Source organism: Salvelinus fontinalis, chromosome 6 (assembly GCF_029448725.1).
Source record: "Salvelinus fontinalis isolate EN_2023a chromosome 6, ASM2944872v1, whole genome shotgun sequence".
Taxonomy (NCBI): Eukaryota; Metazoa; Chordata; class Actinopteri; order Salmoniformes; family Salmonidae; genus Salvelinus; species Salvelinus fontinalis.
In genome coordinates, this window is record NC_074670.1 from 9,420,962 (window position 1) to 9,438,898 (window position 17,937).

Consider the following 17,937-nt stretch of genomic DNA (forward strand, 5'->3'; position numbering starts at 1 on the left):
ATTCATTGCCCTTGACAATCAACCATTCTCTGTCGTGGGTGATGTTGGCTTTCGGCGACTGGTCAAGCACCGTTACACACTACTAAGTGCACTATTTTTCAGATTTTGCCCTACCGGAGTTACCCAGTAATAGCGTCACTGCTATTAGCTTTACGACATACTATGGAAGGCCGTTTGGGTTTTTGCGTGTCAAATAAGATACGTCAAATAACACTATTTCATGCGTTAAATAAGCTTTTCATTTGACACGTCAAATAACACAGTTCTATTATAGAATGTTGTGTGTTCTGAATTTGCACATGCAAGCCAAGCGCCACCACTACTATCAGTAGCACAGTCAAAGCTGTACAAAAAAAAGTCTGCAAACACCGGCCACAAACAATGTGTTTACAATACCACGTTGGTAATAAAGCATTATTTGTTCGACAGCAACTTCCGGGGTAGCTAGCTAGCTTTAGCTTGGTACCTAGCTAGCACCAATACAACCTTCCTGAAAACAATGACCAGTAGAAACTGCAGTCATTTCCATTATTCTTAGCAATGATTTAGGAATCCTTGTGAGTATTAGCTAGGTAGCCACTTGTTGTTCGCCTATTGAAATTGAACTTTAGTTCATATAAATAAATAGCTAGCCAGCTACTTAACCCTGTTGCTCAAAGCTAATGTTATAAGCAGCCAGCTAGCTTCATCTGGCTAGTGAGGCTCGACCTGACCGGGTTATGTGTTGTGAAGCTAGCCACAATAAGGATTAGGAACAATAGTGGTTTGCCTTCAAAATAAAGGTACCTCTTTGAAAGTGATGCAGAAGGTTGCAATTGGTGGAATCATGCCATATTTAGACGAGACTGTTAAACAAGGTTAGAATGTGAAGCAATGAAATGGGGTATCAGTCTACTCTGTGACACCCACAGAACACAAGTGTGTAGAGTTTATGCAAATATTAGCGTTGTAGCTCTTATCGCAGGACTCTGTGTGAAATCATCTCCCCAGTCAGCCTATTGTGTGTATTGACATTCATATTGCACTGTACAGCTTTACCAAAGGATTGGGGATCAATGAAATGTGGTATCAGTCTGCTCAATACCCAAGCTATTTTTCCCAATGTCCTCCTCAGAGTTATCAGACTCCAAAACATCCACGTGACATGCAGTCATATTCAGGTCCTGATTGGTCAACAAGCTTATTTGCCACGTCAAAAATGTTATTTGCCACGTCAAAGTGTTATTTACCGTACATCTTTTTTGACAAGCAAAGACCCAAACGGCATTCCATAGAAATCCAGGTTGAGAATGAAACGACTGAACAACCCTTTGAGCTTCAGGCAAGACTGCATTTGCAGAGGTAGAGAAAGAAAGAAAGAAAGAAAGAAAGAAAGAAAGAAAGAAAGAAAGAAAGAAAGAAAGAAAGAAAGAGGGATGACATCAAAATGTTGTTGTTCCTCTAACAGAGACAGGAAGCCTCTGTAGTTCAGTGGTCGCCGCTGACACATCACAACGCTCCAAGCCCAACCGCCATTTCAGCATCACTTCTCATCTGATCAGTTCAGCTACAGAACCATTCCAAAACAACTACGGGTCAACCCACAGGCCCATAACAACAGACCGTGGCTGAATTTGAGACAGTGTTGTTCAGATTTTGAGCAAAGGTCATACATAGCACCTAAAGCAACATTTTTACTGATTCAGCATTCACGATGTTGATGTGTTGTAGGCCTAATTCAGTCTCTTAGTAACACATAGACAAGATTATTTTTGGAGTTCAACTGAGGCTGCGAAACTAAACTATATAGGCCAAACCCTCTAGGTCTGATCATGTATATTTTTCTCTTGATCTTTGATCCCAGAAATTCTAAGTCACCTTAGTCACTGTTACTACAGCAGCTGGCTAACACCTGGTACTTTACCATACACCTTACAGACTGCTTTGCCCTATGTACATAGTGATTGAACACTGGTCACCTTAATCATGTTTACGTTCTGTTTTACCCAATTCATATGTATATACTGTATTCTAGTCATGGCTTATCCTATATAACTACTGCTGTACCCGCCTTTTCTATGAACATACTGTCTATACCAGTTTATATATATTCCGGACTTTGACATTGCTCATTCTGATATTTTTTATTTATTTATTTGTACTTATTGGATTATGGGCATATTGTGGATTATTGCTAGGTACTAATACCACATTGTTGGAGCTAGAAACACAAGCATTTCGCTGCACCTGCGATAACATCTGCATATCTGTGTATGCAATCAATACATTTTGATTTGATTTGTAGAGGATAAAACAGAACGATGGGTGAGGGGAGTGAGACAAAGGGGGAGGGGAGAGGCCAAAAGTGGGATGGACTCCAGTGACAGATGTGTGTTTGTATAGCCGCTGTACTTTTCATATAGAAATACAAAATAGTGTGATCAACTGGAGTGCAGGAGAAATATGCTACAGTGTATGATAAATCTACTGGTACAATCTCACAGTAGGCTATCTACTTTTGATAATGATTAACAATCTAATCATTATAATGTGTGAAATTATGTCTAAATAACACTCAGACTTTAGGCTGGTTTAACAACTAAATCAAACATGCGCTATTAATGTTATTTGATAAAGTATACTTTTTAGGTTTTAAATGTCACATTGAAATACCAGGGAGAAAATACATAGGCAAGCAAATGATCCCACGTAGGCCTGGCCGCATTGCTGGCAATAACTGCTATAGTTACAGAGTTACATGAAATAATAGGCTACAATGTCGCGAGTCATTTTACAAATTCCGCTCCTTGCAACATTTTTATAACATTACGGATAGCGATACTTAGTAGCCTGCTAAAAAAAAGTATCACTTGATTGAACAAATTAGTTAGCGACCTGACACGTACCCTTGAAATACCAGTATGCTTCAGCAAGTCTTGCTTTGTAATAAAATAGTTTTTAATTAACTCTAAAACACCTGATTTTGGTACTCGAGAGAACGAGATGTTCCGCTAGATTGTAGCCAAACACAACATTCCTTTAGCTAGACGCTAACTAAAGGCTGTCTGGTGTGCTGGCTAGCGAGACAAGCCTTTACTCGAGGAATAACCTAATTAATTCCCAAGTTTTTTTCATAAGTAACTAAGCATCGAACGTATGTGCGTGTTAAATAGATTAGCAAAAATGTTAACGTGGTACTCACCTCAAAATACAGCAACAACAAAAAAAGACTGACAAACGTCTAATATGGTTTGCTGTTCGAAAGTTGTCGTATGTCGCTGGAAAAAAACATTGTACGCGGAAGTACAAATTCAAGTGCACAATTTCCCCTTGACTTATTTTTTTATCTGCATAAACCACAGGCAAAGTTATGCATGACGATGTCAAAATATATTACTTTGATGTAATCATACAGTTTTCAATTGAATCTAGTTATGCAAAATCTGGTTTTCGTGTAACTTTTTCCATCCTCAGTTGTTTCCTGTTGGGCTTCCATACAATATTGTGTTACACGGTATTCGTTCCCCTCGTTCACCCATGGGAGTCAACCGTATCAACAGTTATTCAATGCATCTTCAATGTGTTTATGTAGCAACATTTTAGTTCACTGCTAATCTTTCCACACATAAGGTAATCTGTGTTAAAATATTATTTATGGAATTGAACACAATATGTTAATTACTGAACAGTTTGGTATGGAACACTGAACTAGTGCATCCATAAATACATTTAGGTATATCCAGTAGAGGCAATGCTTTTTTTCCTTAAACTTCTGTTTCACTTAGAAATATGATCTCATATGTTTCACAATCCACAAATAGGCTATCACACAATGTAATTCCGATTTAGGTAGTGTTGGCAGTTTGTGAAGGTTTAGGGCATGCACCTATCTTGGTTTGTCATCTTCATTTCCCTTCTTCATATCCGGCCTTTACTACTGTGGCTCTGCTTCCAGTTGCATCCGAAATTGCACCCTATTCATGTTATAGTGCACTGGTCAAATGTAGTGCACACTATGTAGGGAAAACTATGCCATTTTCAGACTTTTTAATCAACACGTTTAATAAAGGTAAGCGGCAGATTTTCATGTCATCATATCCTCGGGAGAGGAGGCCATATGGCATATGCTGTCCCATTACCCTGACTATTACAACTCATTGAACTCAATCAGTCAAGTACACATGCAAAAAAAATAAGACTAAGGGAAACCATGGCCAATTTTTACTCATGCTCATAAAATCAAACCCTTCCATGATATAATGCAAACTTTTCTTGTAGACTAGATAAGGTCAATACATTGTAATATAGGTCCAGGTTCGCCACCCTGTGGAGAAAGGATGCTCTACACCAGGGATCTCAAGCAGGCCTATAGGAGCCTCTTCCTGTGTAATGCACACATTCACACAATGAGTTCAGTGCCAACAACAGTCCCATCTCCAGAATAATGTTTATTGCTTTAGAAGTTATTAATATTTTTTTCTTATTTTTGCTCTTTCCATTTTTTCTCTTTACAATAAAACAAAGAAATGTGACATTATTTCACGGCATGATCATTTTGGATGTGTTTACACATACATTCACAAAGGAAAGAGTATTTACAGCGGTGTTGGTGAATGCCACACAGAGATCATGAAACAGAGATTTCCGGTAGAATCCAACAAATATAGAATTACATGACCTTTACAATAGGGCTTTCACACCTAATGTTATACCGCCACTTGTTACAAACCATACCAAATGCATCTGTACAATGTGGGGTAGTTAGTATGCACTCTATGCTTCAAGGTGAGCAACATGGAATGGAGAAGTTGGTCTGTGTCCCTAGTTGGTATTGAGATACTTTGTACCTCGTTTTAATTTCTACAAGGGGACCTATTTCCTAACTTTTGCCATGGATAAAAAGCTTAGACTCAAAAATAATCTACATATTTTTTTGTTGTCGTTGAAAGAATGTGCTGAAACCAATATTATTCACATTTGAGAAATTACAGAACAGTTACACTGGGTGAATGCTAACTATAAAAATAAGACTACCAGAATATTTAAACCCAAAGGGCATCTTGGAAAATGACCAAAGGACACAATTATCTGGGGTGGAGAAAATATGAGACAATTCCCCATATATGAGTCCTCCTCATAGAAAAAACACCTTTCCAGCGCAGATACTCTGACTGCTGTTAATTATTTAAAACTTTAATACATCTATACTTGTCAATTTCCCAACATTATTTAAATACATAATTAAATCACACCAACACAGCTAACTTTTATAATGTTGATAATAATTAAATGTAATGTACACCATAATAAAATATATACAATGAAATATTGATACAAATTCTAGATTTGTCCAGCTCTCTCTTTTGCTCTCTCTTTCTCTCTCTCTTTCTCTCCCTCTCCCTCTCACTGAAGAAAGTTAAGCAATTGAACTTGGCATTAAACAAAAACAAACAAGTATGGAGTTAGAAATGTACATTACAATACCAGAGCATTACATTAGCAGAGCAAAATGACTAATTGTTTGGATTTGGGGATGATCATTTTTCCCAACAAACAATGAACTGTAGCAGCCTCCTATAAAGACCACCAGCTGGCAATGTTTGACTATGTTTTGAACAGAAAAATACATACCGATCCCAAGAAAAGGAATCCCCAAAAAACTAAAGTAATATCTCTGTCAGATATAATTTCATGTGGCCATTATTGCAATTAATCTTATGTGTGTGTATTGTAGTGTTGTTTATTATTGTTCTAGTATTATATTTTAATGTAATTCATTATACATTGAGTTATATTTATGCAGTTTGATGGACCCATTGCAGTAACACGGTAACATATGAATAGCACAGAACAACGTGCAATGCTGTTAAAGCTCAAAATATCACTGAAACCTTGAGACAATAAAATGTGTGGGAGCACATGATGAATAAGTAGTACACATACATCTGAAACATGGTAGACTCTCAGTAATGTCAAAATCAGCATCTCACCATCTCAGCTATGTTGGACAAGTCAACATGTAAAGAGAGAGCAGAAGGGTGGAGAGAGAGGAAGAAAAAACAGAGAGACGGGGCAAGATGGCTCAAATAAAGGACAACATAACATGAAGGGAGAGAGAAGAGAGAAGAGGAGAGAGGAGGGAACGAGAAAGAGAGTTATCTATTAGAATCTATTAGCTGTGGATCAATTTTAGAGTCTCTGTCTCCCTGTGCCGTTCAACCAGAGCCATGGAGGGAGAGAGGGATAGAGGGAGGGACGGAGGGGGAGGGGTGAGGGGCACCAGGCTCTTGAGGGGATGGGGGGACACGGGGGGAGGGAGGGAGGAGAGAGGTGGCAGTGCTCCCCCTTTCTTCCCCTGGACCAGGATCTGTGATCGGACGCTCAGCCTGGTCTCCTTGGTGATGCTGAAGTCAGGCTCGTTGTCTGAGCTGCAGTCACTCAGATCTGTGATCTCCAGATCTGAGTCTGACTCTGGGTCCTGCTTCACCCCGCCTCGTCGCTCCAATGGGCTCTGTCGCCCCCCAGCACCACCACCAAGACCCATCCCTCCCAGACCCAGCCCTAACCCTAACCCTATCCCCAACCCAAGCCCCGTGCCTGGGGTATTGGTCTCCCTTCTCTCTCTCTCACCCACAGAGCCTCCGTTGCCAATGTCCGTCCGGCCCAGCGACAGAGCACCAGGGTAAGGAGGCAGGCAGAGTCTGGGCTGCCCACCTGCCGTGCCGTTAGTAACCCCGGTCTGGCCCGCTGCTCCTCTCTCCCCCCCTCCTGCCACCTCCCCCGGGGGAAGTAGGGAGGAGAAGGGGTGAGGCAGCTGGCCCAGGCTGGTCTGCAGCGTGTTGGGGTAGAAGTGGGAGGGGTAGAGGGAGCCGGGGGGCAGTTTGGGGCAGTTGTTAAGGGAGAAGGCCCCTGAGAGGTAGGGATTGAAGCCCCAGGGGTAATCGAAGGGAGGGTTGCGGGGGTAAGGACCCAACAGGGACGGGGGCTTGGAGTAACAGGGAGCGGCTGGAAGAGAACAGAGACAGAGGTTAGCTCTCTGAAGGGGTAAAGGTCTCCTGACAAACCACATCTAAGCATGTTCACTAATTATGCTCTGCAATAATTAGCAATGCAAATCCACAGCTATGCGCTGGGGCAAAATGAGAGCGCTGTTGATTTGAATAGAACCCTGATCTTAGACTATATGCCTGCTAGACCTATTCACACATTCAACTGGTTCACAACAAATATGAACATGATGAGAGATATGCTCTCTGGCAAATTCAAATATCCTGTTAATAACAGAATAGTTATGCCACTGTAATGAAATAATACTGTCCATGAAAAAAGGAAAATGGACTGTGGTAAGAGAAATCCAGTTATTTAGAAAATGTGTCTGTTTTGGCCGTGTGTATAGTCCAGGTGCTTGGTGAAGTCAACTGAATACAAGAAAAACGCTACCCGCACACCCTGGTACTCTAGTTGGCTCCATCATACTTGAATATACAGTTGAATTCGGAAGTTTACATACGCCTTAGCCAAATACATTTAAACTCTGTTATTCACAATTCCTGACATTTAATCCTAGTAAAAAATCCCTTAGGTCAGTTAGGATCACCACTTTATTTTAAGAATGTGAAATGTCAGAATATTAGTAGAGAGAATGATTTATTTCAGCTTTTCTTTCTTTCATCACATTCCCAGTGGGTCAGAAGTTTACATACACTAAATTAGTATTTGGTAGCATTGCCTTTAAATTGTTTAACTTGGGTCAAACGTTTCAGGTAGCAAGCTTCCACAATAAGTTGGGTGAATTTCAGCCCATTCCTCCTGACAGAGCTGGTGTAACCGAGTCAGATTTGTAGGCCTCCTTGCTCGCACACACTTTTTCATTTCTGCCCACACATTTTCTATAGAATTGAGGTCAGGGCTTTGTGATGGCCACTCCAATACCTTGACTTTGTTGTCCTTAAGCCATTTTGCGGAAGTATGCTTGGGGTCATTGTCAATTTGGAAGACCCATTTGCGACCAAGCTTTAACTTCCTGACTGATGTCTTGAGATGTTGCTTCAATATATCCACATAATTTTCCTGCCTCATGATGCCATCTATTTTGTGAAGTGCACCAGTCCCTCCTGCAGTAAAGCACCCCCACAACATGATGCTGCCACCCCTGTGCTTCATGGTTGGGATGGTGTTCTTCGGCTTGCAAGCCTCCCCCTTTTCCTCCAAACATAAAGATGGTCATTATGGCCAAACAGTTCTATTTTTGTTTAATCAGACCAGAGGACATTTCTCCAAAAAGTACGATCTTTGTCCCCATGTGCAGTTGCAAACAGTAGTCTGGCTTTTTTTATGGCGGTTTTGGAGCAGTCAAATCAAATCAAGTTTATTTTATATAGCCTTTCGTACATCAGCTAATATCTCGAAGTGCTGTACAGAAACCCAGCCTAAAACCCCAAACAGCAAGCAATGCAGGTGTAGAAGCACGGTGGCTAGGAAAAACTCCCTAGAAAGGCCAAAACCTAGGAAGAAACCTAGAGAGGAACCAGGCTATGAGGGGTGGCCAGTCCTCTTCTGGCTGTGCCGGGTGGAGATTATAACAGAACATTGCCAAGATGTTCAAATGTTCATAAATGACCAGCATGGTCAAATAATAATAATCACAGTAGTTATCGAGGGTGTAGCAAGTCACCACCTCAGGAGTAAATGTCAGTTGGCTTGTCATAGCCGATCATTAAGAGTATCTCTACCGCTCCTGTGGTCTCTAGAGAGTTGAAAACAGCAGGTCTGGGATAGGTAGCACGTCCGGTGGACAGGTCAGGGTTCAGGGCAGTGGCTTCTTCCTTGCTGAACGGCCATTCAGGTTATGTCTATATAGGACTCGTTTTACTGTGGATATAGATACATTTGTACCTGTTTCCTCCAGCATCTTCACAAGGTACTTTGCTGTTATTCTGGGATTGATTTGCACTTTTTTCACCAAAGCACGTTCATCTCTAGGAGACAGAACGCATCTCCTTCCTGAACGGTATGATGACTGCGTGGTCCCATGGTGTTTAAACTTGCGTACTATTGTTTGTACAGATGAACGTGGTACCTTCAGGCATTTGGAAATTGCTCCCAAGGATGAACCAGACTTGTGGATGTCTACAATTTTTATTCTGAGGTCTTGGCTGATTTCTTTTGATTTTCCCATGATGTCAAGCAAAGAGGTACTGAGTTTGAAAGTAGGCCTTGAAATACATCCCCAGGTACACCTCCAATTAACTCAAACTCTTATGTCAATTAGCCTATCAGAAGCTTCTGAAGCCATGACCTAATTTTCCAAGCCCATTAAAGGCACAGTCAACTTAGTGTATGTAAACTTCTGACCCACTGGAATTGTGATACGTGAAATAATCTGTCCGTAAACAATTGTTGGAAAAGTTACTTGTGTCATGCACAAAGTAGATATCCTAACCGACTTGCCCAAACTATAGTTTATTAACAAGAAATTTGTGGAGTGGATGAAAAACACGTTTTAATGACTCTAACCTACGTTTTTAAACTTCTTCCGACTTCAACTGTATCACTTAAAACCAATGTGGGACTTTTTTTCTTCTTCTATTAGACAAAAGCATAAACCTCTCTCTCTCTCTCTCTCTCTCTCCTCGCTCTCTCTCTCTCTCTCTCTCTCTCTCTCTCTCTCTCTCTCTCTCTCTCTCTCTCTCTCTCTCTCTCTCTCTCTCTCTCTCTCTCTCTCCCTCTCTCTCTCTCCTCTCTCTCTCTCTCTCTCTCTCTCTCTCTCTCTCTCTCTCTCTCTCTCTCTCTCTCTCTCTCTCTCTCTCTCTCTCTCTCTCTCTCTCTCTCTCTCTCTCCTCTCTCTCTCTCTCTCTCTCTCCTCTCTCTCTCTCTCTCTCCTCTCTCATTTGCTCTGCCGGGCTACTCTCTCGACCGTGCTTGAGTCTCTTTGCTATGCAGGGCTAATTTGACAGTGCTTGAGTCTCTGTGTGCTGGGCCAGAAGTAGCTGGCAGACACATGAATATTGAATCAGTCAGGCAGGCCTCACTTGCTTATGAAAACACAGTAATGGGCGCCCACAGGCCACAAACTGAAGCCTGCACCCTCAATTAGGGCCTTCCTGCCTAGGAAGGGATTAGGACAGGGGGGACACATGGGAGGGAGAGGTGGGTGAGGAGGGAAGGAGGGGGGAATAGGACCTGAGGACAAACAAAACAGGGGGGCCAGGTTGTGATGTGAAGGGGAGTGTATTCACAGTGAACACACACTAACTCACACACACATATTCACTGTACAGTAAGGAAACACATTCTGATGCAGCAGCAGGGCTGAAAAGCACACATGTAGTATCCAGACAGACAAAGGCATCTGCACACACACACGCACAAACACATACGCCCGCACGCTCACCCACACACAAATGCACACACAAAAAACACACACATACATGCACACATTCGCGCACGCAAGCACACAAATAAGACACACACATACAAACTGAGGGATTATATAAAGGGAAAATGCACATGATTACACTGACATTAATTCCAAAAACCTTAATTGAGCAACTGCCTCATATCACTGTAATAATACGATAGTATATACTGTAGATCACTCCCGTCTAACCGTTCCTGTCACCTGAAGGAGAGTATGAATTGGAGGCAGTAAAGGGACAGATCTCTGCTGTGTAAAGTACTGCAGTGAACATGGATTTGATCTTGTTATCTCTCTCCTTATGCTCTCCTCATTTCCTCTATCATTCTCAATCTCCACTTTCCACCTTCCTTCCTTCCTTCCCTCTCTCCTCTGTTCTTTACCTTCCCTCTCTCATCTGTTCTTTACCTTCCCTCTCTCCTCCTCGCCTCTTTTTCCCCTCTCTCCTCTGTTCTTTACCTTCCCTCTCTCCTCTCTTCTTTACCTCCCCTCTCTCCTCTGTTCTTTACCTTCCCTCTCTCCTCTGTTCTTTACCTTCCCTCTCTCCTCTGTTCTTTACCTTCCCTCTCTCCTCTGTTCTTTACCTCCCCTCTCTCCTCTCTTCTTTACCTTCCCTCTCTCCTCTGTTCTTTACCTCCCCTCTCTCTTCTGTTCTTTACCTTCCCTCTCTCCTCTCTTCTTTACCTTCCCTCTCTCATCTGTTCTTTACATTCCCTCTCTCCTCCTCGCCTCTTTTTCCCTCTCTCCTCTGTTCTTTACCTTCCCTCTCTCCTCTCTTCTTTACCTCCCCTCTTTCCTCTGTTCTTTACCTTCCCTCTCTCCTCTCTTCTTTACCTTCCCTCTCTCATCTGTTCTTTACCTTCCCTCTCTCCTCCTCGCCTCTTTTTCCCTCTCTCCTCTGTTCTTTACCTCCCCTCTCTCCTCTGTTCTTTACCTTCCCTCTCTCCTCTGTTCGTTACCTTCCCTCTCTCTTCTGTTCTTTACCTTCCCTCTCTCCTCTGTTCTTCACCGTCCCGCTTTTCTCAATCATCTTCTACCTTATTTTTACCGCTGTCACCCCTCTCCCTCTCGCCTCTCATCTCTCCTCTTCTCTCTCTCTCACCTGAGCTGAGGAATGGGAATGTGTCCAGTCTCAGTTTGTCTCCCTCTGGTCCCGGGGCTGTGGCCACTCGATCAAACAGGGAGGTTCCTCTCCCTGACTCTGGCAAACGAGGGAACAGTGACTGCAGGGCCTGGGAGAAAGAGAGAGAGAGAGAAAAAAAACATTAGAATCTGCTCATGTCAGTTAAGTAATCAATAGCAATTAATTTCATCAGCAAATAAAAACTAGACTTGTCTATAGGATCCTCAACCTCCCCTTTAAATCAGCATGTATTTAGGGTAAGTCATTTGATGGAGATGGCACCCTGTAGTGTGTGGTGCAATCACACCAACAGTCACAGCAAGGACAGGATAAAAGGAAGTGCCAGGGGACTGAGAGGGAGAGGAGAGGAGAAGATGAGGAGAGGAGGTAGGAGGACGCAGAGGCTCAAAGACTCAAAGCCAGGAGAAGTACAGAGTCAAATGGAGGCCAACGATTAAGTGGGCACAAAGGATAAACGACGAGAGATAGAGGGATTGGGCACCCTTCAAGGAGGGAAGAGTGTGAGGGGACAAAGGAGGGAAAGGATTGATGGAAGGGAGAGAGAGAGACTAAACAACATAATAGCTGTGGGGTGAGAGAGAGAGAGAGAGAGAGAGAGAGAGAGAGAGAGAGAGAGGGGAGAATGTATGCGTGTGTGTGTGTGTGTGTGTGTGTGTGTGTGTGTGTGTGTGTGTGTGTGTGTGTGTGTGTGTGTGTGTGTGTGTGTGCGCGCGCGCGCGTGTGTGTGTGTGTGTGCATGAGGTGTGTGTGTGTGTGTGTGTGTGTGTGTGTGTGTGTGTGTGTGTGTGTGTGCGTGCGTGCGTGCGTGCGTGTGTGTGTGTGTAGAGGTGCTTTAAAACAGGAAAGAGAAAAGAGGCCAAACAAACGAAATGGTTAAGTCACACAGAGTCGAGGGAGACAGAGGGAGGATTTCTCTTTTTTTAGAAGAGCTGGGATCAATAATTTCTGTCACCCCTCAGCCCCAAGTTTGAAAAGCGAGACTGTACTTCCAAGCTGCATGATCTGGATTGCTTAACCAAACCTGCATTAATGACGGAACATTGATCTGATCTGACGTATCTACTTGTCTTTTATTTCTTTCATTTTCAATCGATGACAGAGGGATAGGCCATCCGAGACGGGAATGTGAGAAGGGTGGATAACGTCTTCTTTTGTTTTAAGGACAAGTTAAAACCATCTCTCCAGTTTCTCCTTCACTCTCTTTGTGACTCTCTGTTTCTGTTTCTATCTTTCAGGACAATCAATGACTCTTCATTTAAAGTTAACTCTATTCCCTTTTAAATACATTTCATGAATTAAATGAATAAAGATAAAATACTATTTGCACTAGTATCGCAATGTCAGTTTTTTGTATTTGTAAAGAATCTGTAAAACATAATTGTCATAGCAATTTCTATATCCAAGCAAATGAGAAAGTATGAACCAGTTAGTGTTTCATTTGCATATATCCTCACCTAAATGGATCCATCAGAAATATGCACCCTGAACACAGACCATTACTTCAATAAGTGTATCTATTGTTTCATTACAAACTCTAACAGGACAGTTTTATTCATACAACCTCACTGGGGGTCCAAGAACATTTATCTCTGTAAAAATTTCAAGATGTCTCTGGGCAAATAATAAGTGAAGACCATTTTATCATGATCAGGACTGCTGCTATTAGAGACAGTGAATAAAATATGTATGATAAGACACGCGGAATACAATTGATCCTCCCGTAACTGAAGAATGAATACACAGCAGGAGTCTGTACAGTACAATCTGCAGTTCCCTGAGACTAAATGGATTTTAGCTAGACCCGCTGAATCAAATAAACATTAATAAACAATCAAGTATGGAGTTGTGGCAACCATATTTCCATCTCTCAGTCTCATTTTCCTCCCTTTATTTCTCTCTTCTTTTCCCCAATGTTTGTTGTTGATGGTTCTCAGGAATCTGCTGGTCTTCTATCCAACTTGTCCCTTTATTTTGGTGAATTCAAACATGTACTGTTCAAATGACAGCTCCCTTTAGACAATGTGATGGATTGTGATAATAGCGGGGAATAACCTGGAGTAGCTGCCTATTCTGGAATAGCTTTAATTCCTGTCCTTACAATCCTAGTAATCCTCTCTTTCTCTTTTCCCTTCATACCCTCCTCCATCCATTACCCTTTCTCTCCATCCCTCCCTCTGTCCTAAACTCCATTCGTTCCTCTCACCCTCCCTCCCTCCCTCCCACCCTCCCTCCCTCACTTCCTCCGTTCCTCCCTCCGTACCTCGGGTGTGAGAGGGCTGCAGTCTGGCGCGGCAGAGCCCCCATTGAAGTGGTTCTGGAGCAGGAAGGGGGAGCTGGCCATGTCCAGCAGAGGATAGTTCACCAGCACCACCTTACTGAAGTTAAACTTGTAGGTGAAACGCTTCCCTTTGGTTTTGTGCAAAATACGCTTATTATAGTAGTACCTGGGTGGGGGAGGATGGAGAGAAGGTGAAAGGGAAGAGATTAGGAAAGAGGGAATGGAGAAAGGAGAGAAAAAAATAGGAAGAGTTAGAAACAAATATCCATGTTTTCATCGATGGTTCACAGCAGGGCTCTCCAACCTGCTTCCTAGAGAGCTCTCATCCTGTAGGTTTTCCCTCCAACCTGCTTCCTAGAGAGCTCTCATCCTGTAGGTTTTCCCTCCAACCTGCTTCCTAGAGAGCTCTCATCCTGTAGGTTTTCCCTCCAATCTGCTTCCTGGAAAGCTCTCATCCCGTAGGTTTTCCCCCCAACCTGCTTCCTGGAGAGCTATCATCCTGTAGGTTTTCCCTTCAACCTGCGTCCTGGAGAGCTATCATCCTGTAGGTTTTCCCTCCAAACTGCTTCCTGGAGAGCTATCATCCTGTAGGTTTTCCCTCCAACCTGCTTCCTGGAGAGCTATCATCCTGTAGGTTTTCCCTCCAACCTGCTTCCTGGAGAGCTATCATCCTGTAGGTTTTCCCTCCAACCCTAATCTAGCACACCCGATTCTAATAATAAGCTGGTTGGTAAAATGAATCAGGTTAGTTACACCTGGGGTTGGAGCAAAAACCTACAGGAGGGTAGCTCTCCAGGAACAAGGTTGGAGAGCCCTGGTCAACAGTAATGTGTTCCCTTAACAGCAGGGGGGACAACACTGGTCCTACAGGGCTGAACTCCTGCTGGGTTTGTTTCTCCCTGGCATCTCACTGATCAATTCATGTTTTGATTTGATAAAATCTCCACACACCTTGTTAGACAGGACTAATTAGGTCCCTGAGTAAAACCAAAAACAAGCACATAAACAACATCCCTCCAGAGCCTGATCTGACCTGCTGTGCACCGTTGACATACAGCAATTATTATGTAAATATTAAATATATTTGGGAAGGGCCCGTAAAGTAAGCATTTCACTGTTTATCCACACCTGTTGTTTACGAAGCATGTGATGAATACATTTGATTTCTTACATGTACAGTATATGTACCGAAATAGTATTTATTACATGTACAGTATATGTACCGAAATATTATTAATTACATGTACAGTATATGTACAGAAATATAATTCCTTACATGTACAGTATATGTACAGAAATATTATTCATTACATGTACAGTATATGTACAGAAATATGATTTATTACATGTACAGTATACGTACATACATTTAATTTATTACATGTACAGTATATGTACAGAAATATTATTCATTACATGTACAGTATATGTACAGAAATATTATTTATTACATGTACAGTATACGTACATAAATATAATTTATGACATGTACAGTATACGTACATAAATATAATTTATGACATGTACAGTATATGTACAGAAATATGCATAATAGATATACATCAACTCTTGCTGTCAGCGCTTCTGGCATCATTCACAACTGAAGTGCCTCTTTGAGGGCGGGACTACAATGTGAGTGGTGTCTCTATGGAAACAACCTCAGGTGCCAATCACTCCAACTCTACAGTGCTTGTTTCCTGTGCCACCTACTGAGGTGTCACAGGCTACAGTACCTGTCAGAATCCTACACTGTCAGATACTACATACTGCCATATGGTTCAGATGAGAGGGTTGGTACAGAGGTGAAGCGGGGTGGGAGGTGTTCTCAAAACTGAATAAAGAAAAAACATATTATATTAAGCTGGTGACTGTCCTGATACATTCTTAGACTTTAATTTACTATTTTAAGCATGTAAGTAATTTAAAATAGGCCAGTGACAAAGTTAAAATCCTGTATAGCTACACTGTAGATTTAAGGTAACAACTTCACAGGCATACAGACCTGTATACAGTGCATTCGGAAAGTATTCAGACCCCTTCACTTTTTCCATATTTTGTTACGTTACAGCCTTATTCTAAAATTGATAACATTTGTTTTATTCCTCATCAATCTACACACAATACCCCATAATGACAAAGCAAAAACATTTTTTTTGAATTTTTGCAAATTTATAAAAAATCTCAAACTGAAATATCACATTTACGTAAGTATTCAGACCCCTTACTCAGTACTTGGTTGAAGCACCTTTGGCAGCGATTACAGCCTTGAGTCATCTCGGGTATGACAATACAAGCTTGGCACACCTGTATTTGGGGAGTTTCTCCCATTCTTCTCTGCAGATCCTCTCAAGCTCTGTTAGGTTGGATGGGAAGCGTCACTGCACAGCTATTTTCAGGTCTCTCCAGAGATGTTCGATCGGGTTCAAGTCCGGGCTCTGGCTGGGCCACTCAAGGACATTCAGAGACTTGTCCCGAAGCCAGTCCTGTGTTGTCTTGGCTGTGTGCTTAGGGTCATTGTCCTGTTAGAAGGTAAACCTTCACCCCAGTCTGAGGTCCTGAGCACTTGAGTTTTCATCAAGGATCTCTCTGTACTTTGCTCCATTCATCTTTCCCTCGATCTGCTATTCCAGTTTCAACTGTTCTGCCTGCGGTTATGGAACCCCTACCTGTCCCAGACCTGCTGTTTTCAACTCTTAATGATAGGCTATGAAAAGCCAACTGACATTTATTCCTGATTATTATTTGACCATGCTTGTCATTTATGAACATTTTGAAAATCTTGGCTCTCTCTAATTCTCTCCTTCTCTCTTTCTTTCCCTCTCTCTGAGGACCTGAGCCCTAGGACCATACGTCAGGACTACCGGGCATGATGACTCCTTGCTGTCCCCAGTCCACCTGGCCTTGCTGCTATTCCAGTTTCAACTGTTCTGCCTGCGGTTATGGAACCCCTACCTGTCCCAGACCTGCTGTTTTCAACTCTAAATGATCGGCTATGAAAAGCCAACTGACATTTATTCCTGATTATTATTTGACCATGCTTGTCACTTATGAACATTTTGAACATCTTGGCCATGTTCTGTTATAATCTCCACCCGGCACAGCCAGAAGAGGACTGGCCACCCCTCATAGCCTGGTTCCTCTCTAGGTTTCTTCCTAGGTTTTGGCCTTTCTAGGGAGTTTTTCCTAGCCACCGTGCTTCTACACCTGCATTGCTTGCTGTTTGGGGTTTTAGGCTGGGTTTCTGTACAGCACTACGAGATATTAGCTGATGTACAAAGGGCTATATAAAATAAACTTGATTTGATCTTGACTAGTCCTCCAGTTCCTGCCTCTGAAAACATCCCCACAGCATGATGCTGCCACCACCATGCTTCACCATAGGGATGGTGCCAGGTTTCCTCCAGACGTGATGCTTGGCATTCAGGCCAAAGAGAGCCATCTTGGTTTAATCAGACTAGAGAATCTTATTTCTCATGAACTGAGAGTCCTTAGGAGCCTTTTGACAAACTTCAAGCGGGCTGTCATGTGCATTTTACTGAGGAGTAAAAGGCACATGATTGTTGGACTGCTGCAGAGATGGTTGTCCTTCTGGAAGGTTCTCCCATCTCCACAGAGGAACTCTGGAACTCTGTCAGAATGACCATTGGGTATTGGTCACCTTTCTGACCAAGGCTCTTCTCCCTTGATTGCTCAGCTTGGCCGGGCGGACAACTCTAGGAAGAGTCTTGGTGGATCCAAACTTCTTCCATTTAAGAATGATGGAGGCCACTTTGTTCTTGGGGACCTTCAATGCTGCAAAAATGTTTTGGTACCCTTCCCCAGATCTGTGCCACGACACAATCATGTCTTGGAGCTTTATGAACAATTCCATTGGACTTATGGTTTGGTTTTTGTTCTGACGACTGTGGGACTGTGTGTGCATTTCCAAATCATGTCCAATTAATTTAATTGACCACAGGTGGACTCCAATCATGTTGTAGAAACATCTCAAGGATGATCAATGGAAACAGGATGCACCTGAGCTCAATTTCCTGTCTCATAGCAAAGGGTCTGAGTACTTACGTAAAAAAGGTATTCCTGTTTTTTATTTTTTATAGGTTAGCAACAATTTCCAGAAAA

At 42.4% G+C, this 17,937-nt stretch overlaps 2 protein-coding genes across 8 annotated transcripts in view; both read right to left on the bottom strand.

The window, feature by feature from the left end:
* Positions 1-3,482, bottom strand: part of LOC129856967 (rho guanine nucleotide exchange factor 1-like) — a 44,883-nt gene extending 41,401 nt beyond the window's left edge. For 2 of the 4 annotated variants that reach the window (XM_055924778.1, XM_055924776.1), the window contains exon 1: positions 3,182-3,482. The gene's annotated coding sequence lies outside the window, so the exon portion shown is untranslated. The remainder of the gene's footprint in view (positions 1-3,181) is intronic. The other 2 variants (XM_055924779.1, XM_055924777.1) reach the window with 1 other exon arrangement.
* Positions 3,483-4,407: 925 nt separating this feature from the next.
* LOC129856971 (ETS domain-containing transcription factor ERF-like) overlaps positions 4,408-17,937 on the bottom strand; it is a 56,216-nt gene continuing 42,686 nt past the window's right edge. For all 4 annotated transcript variants that reach the window (XM_055924788.1, XM_055924786.1, XM_055924789.1 and 1 more), the window contains 3 exons: positions 13,801-13,984; positions 11,499-11,628; positions 4,408-6,984 (listed from right to left, as the gene is read on the bottom strand). In XM_055924788.1, the coding sequence (XP_055780763.1) occupies positions 6,152-6,984; positions 11,499-11,628; positions 13,801-13,984 (1,147 nt within the window). In that variant the 3' untranslated portion in view covers positions 4,408-6,151. The remainder of the gene's footprint in view (positions 6,985-11,498; positions 11,629-13,800; positions 13,985-17,937) is intronic.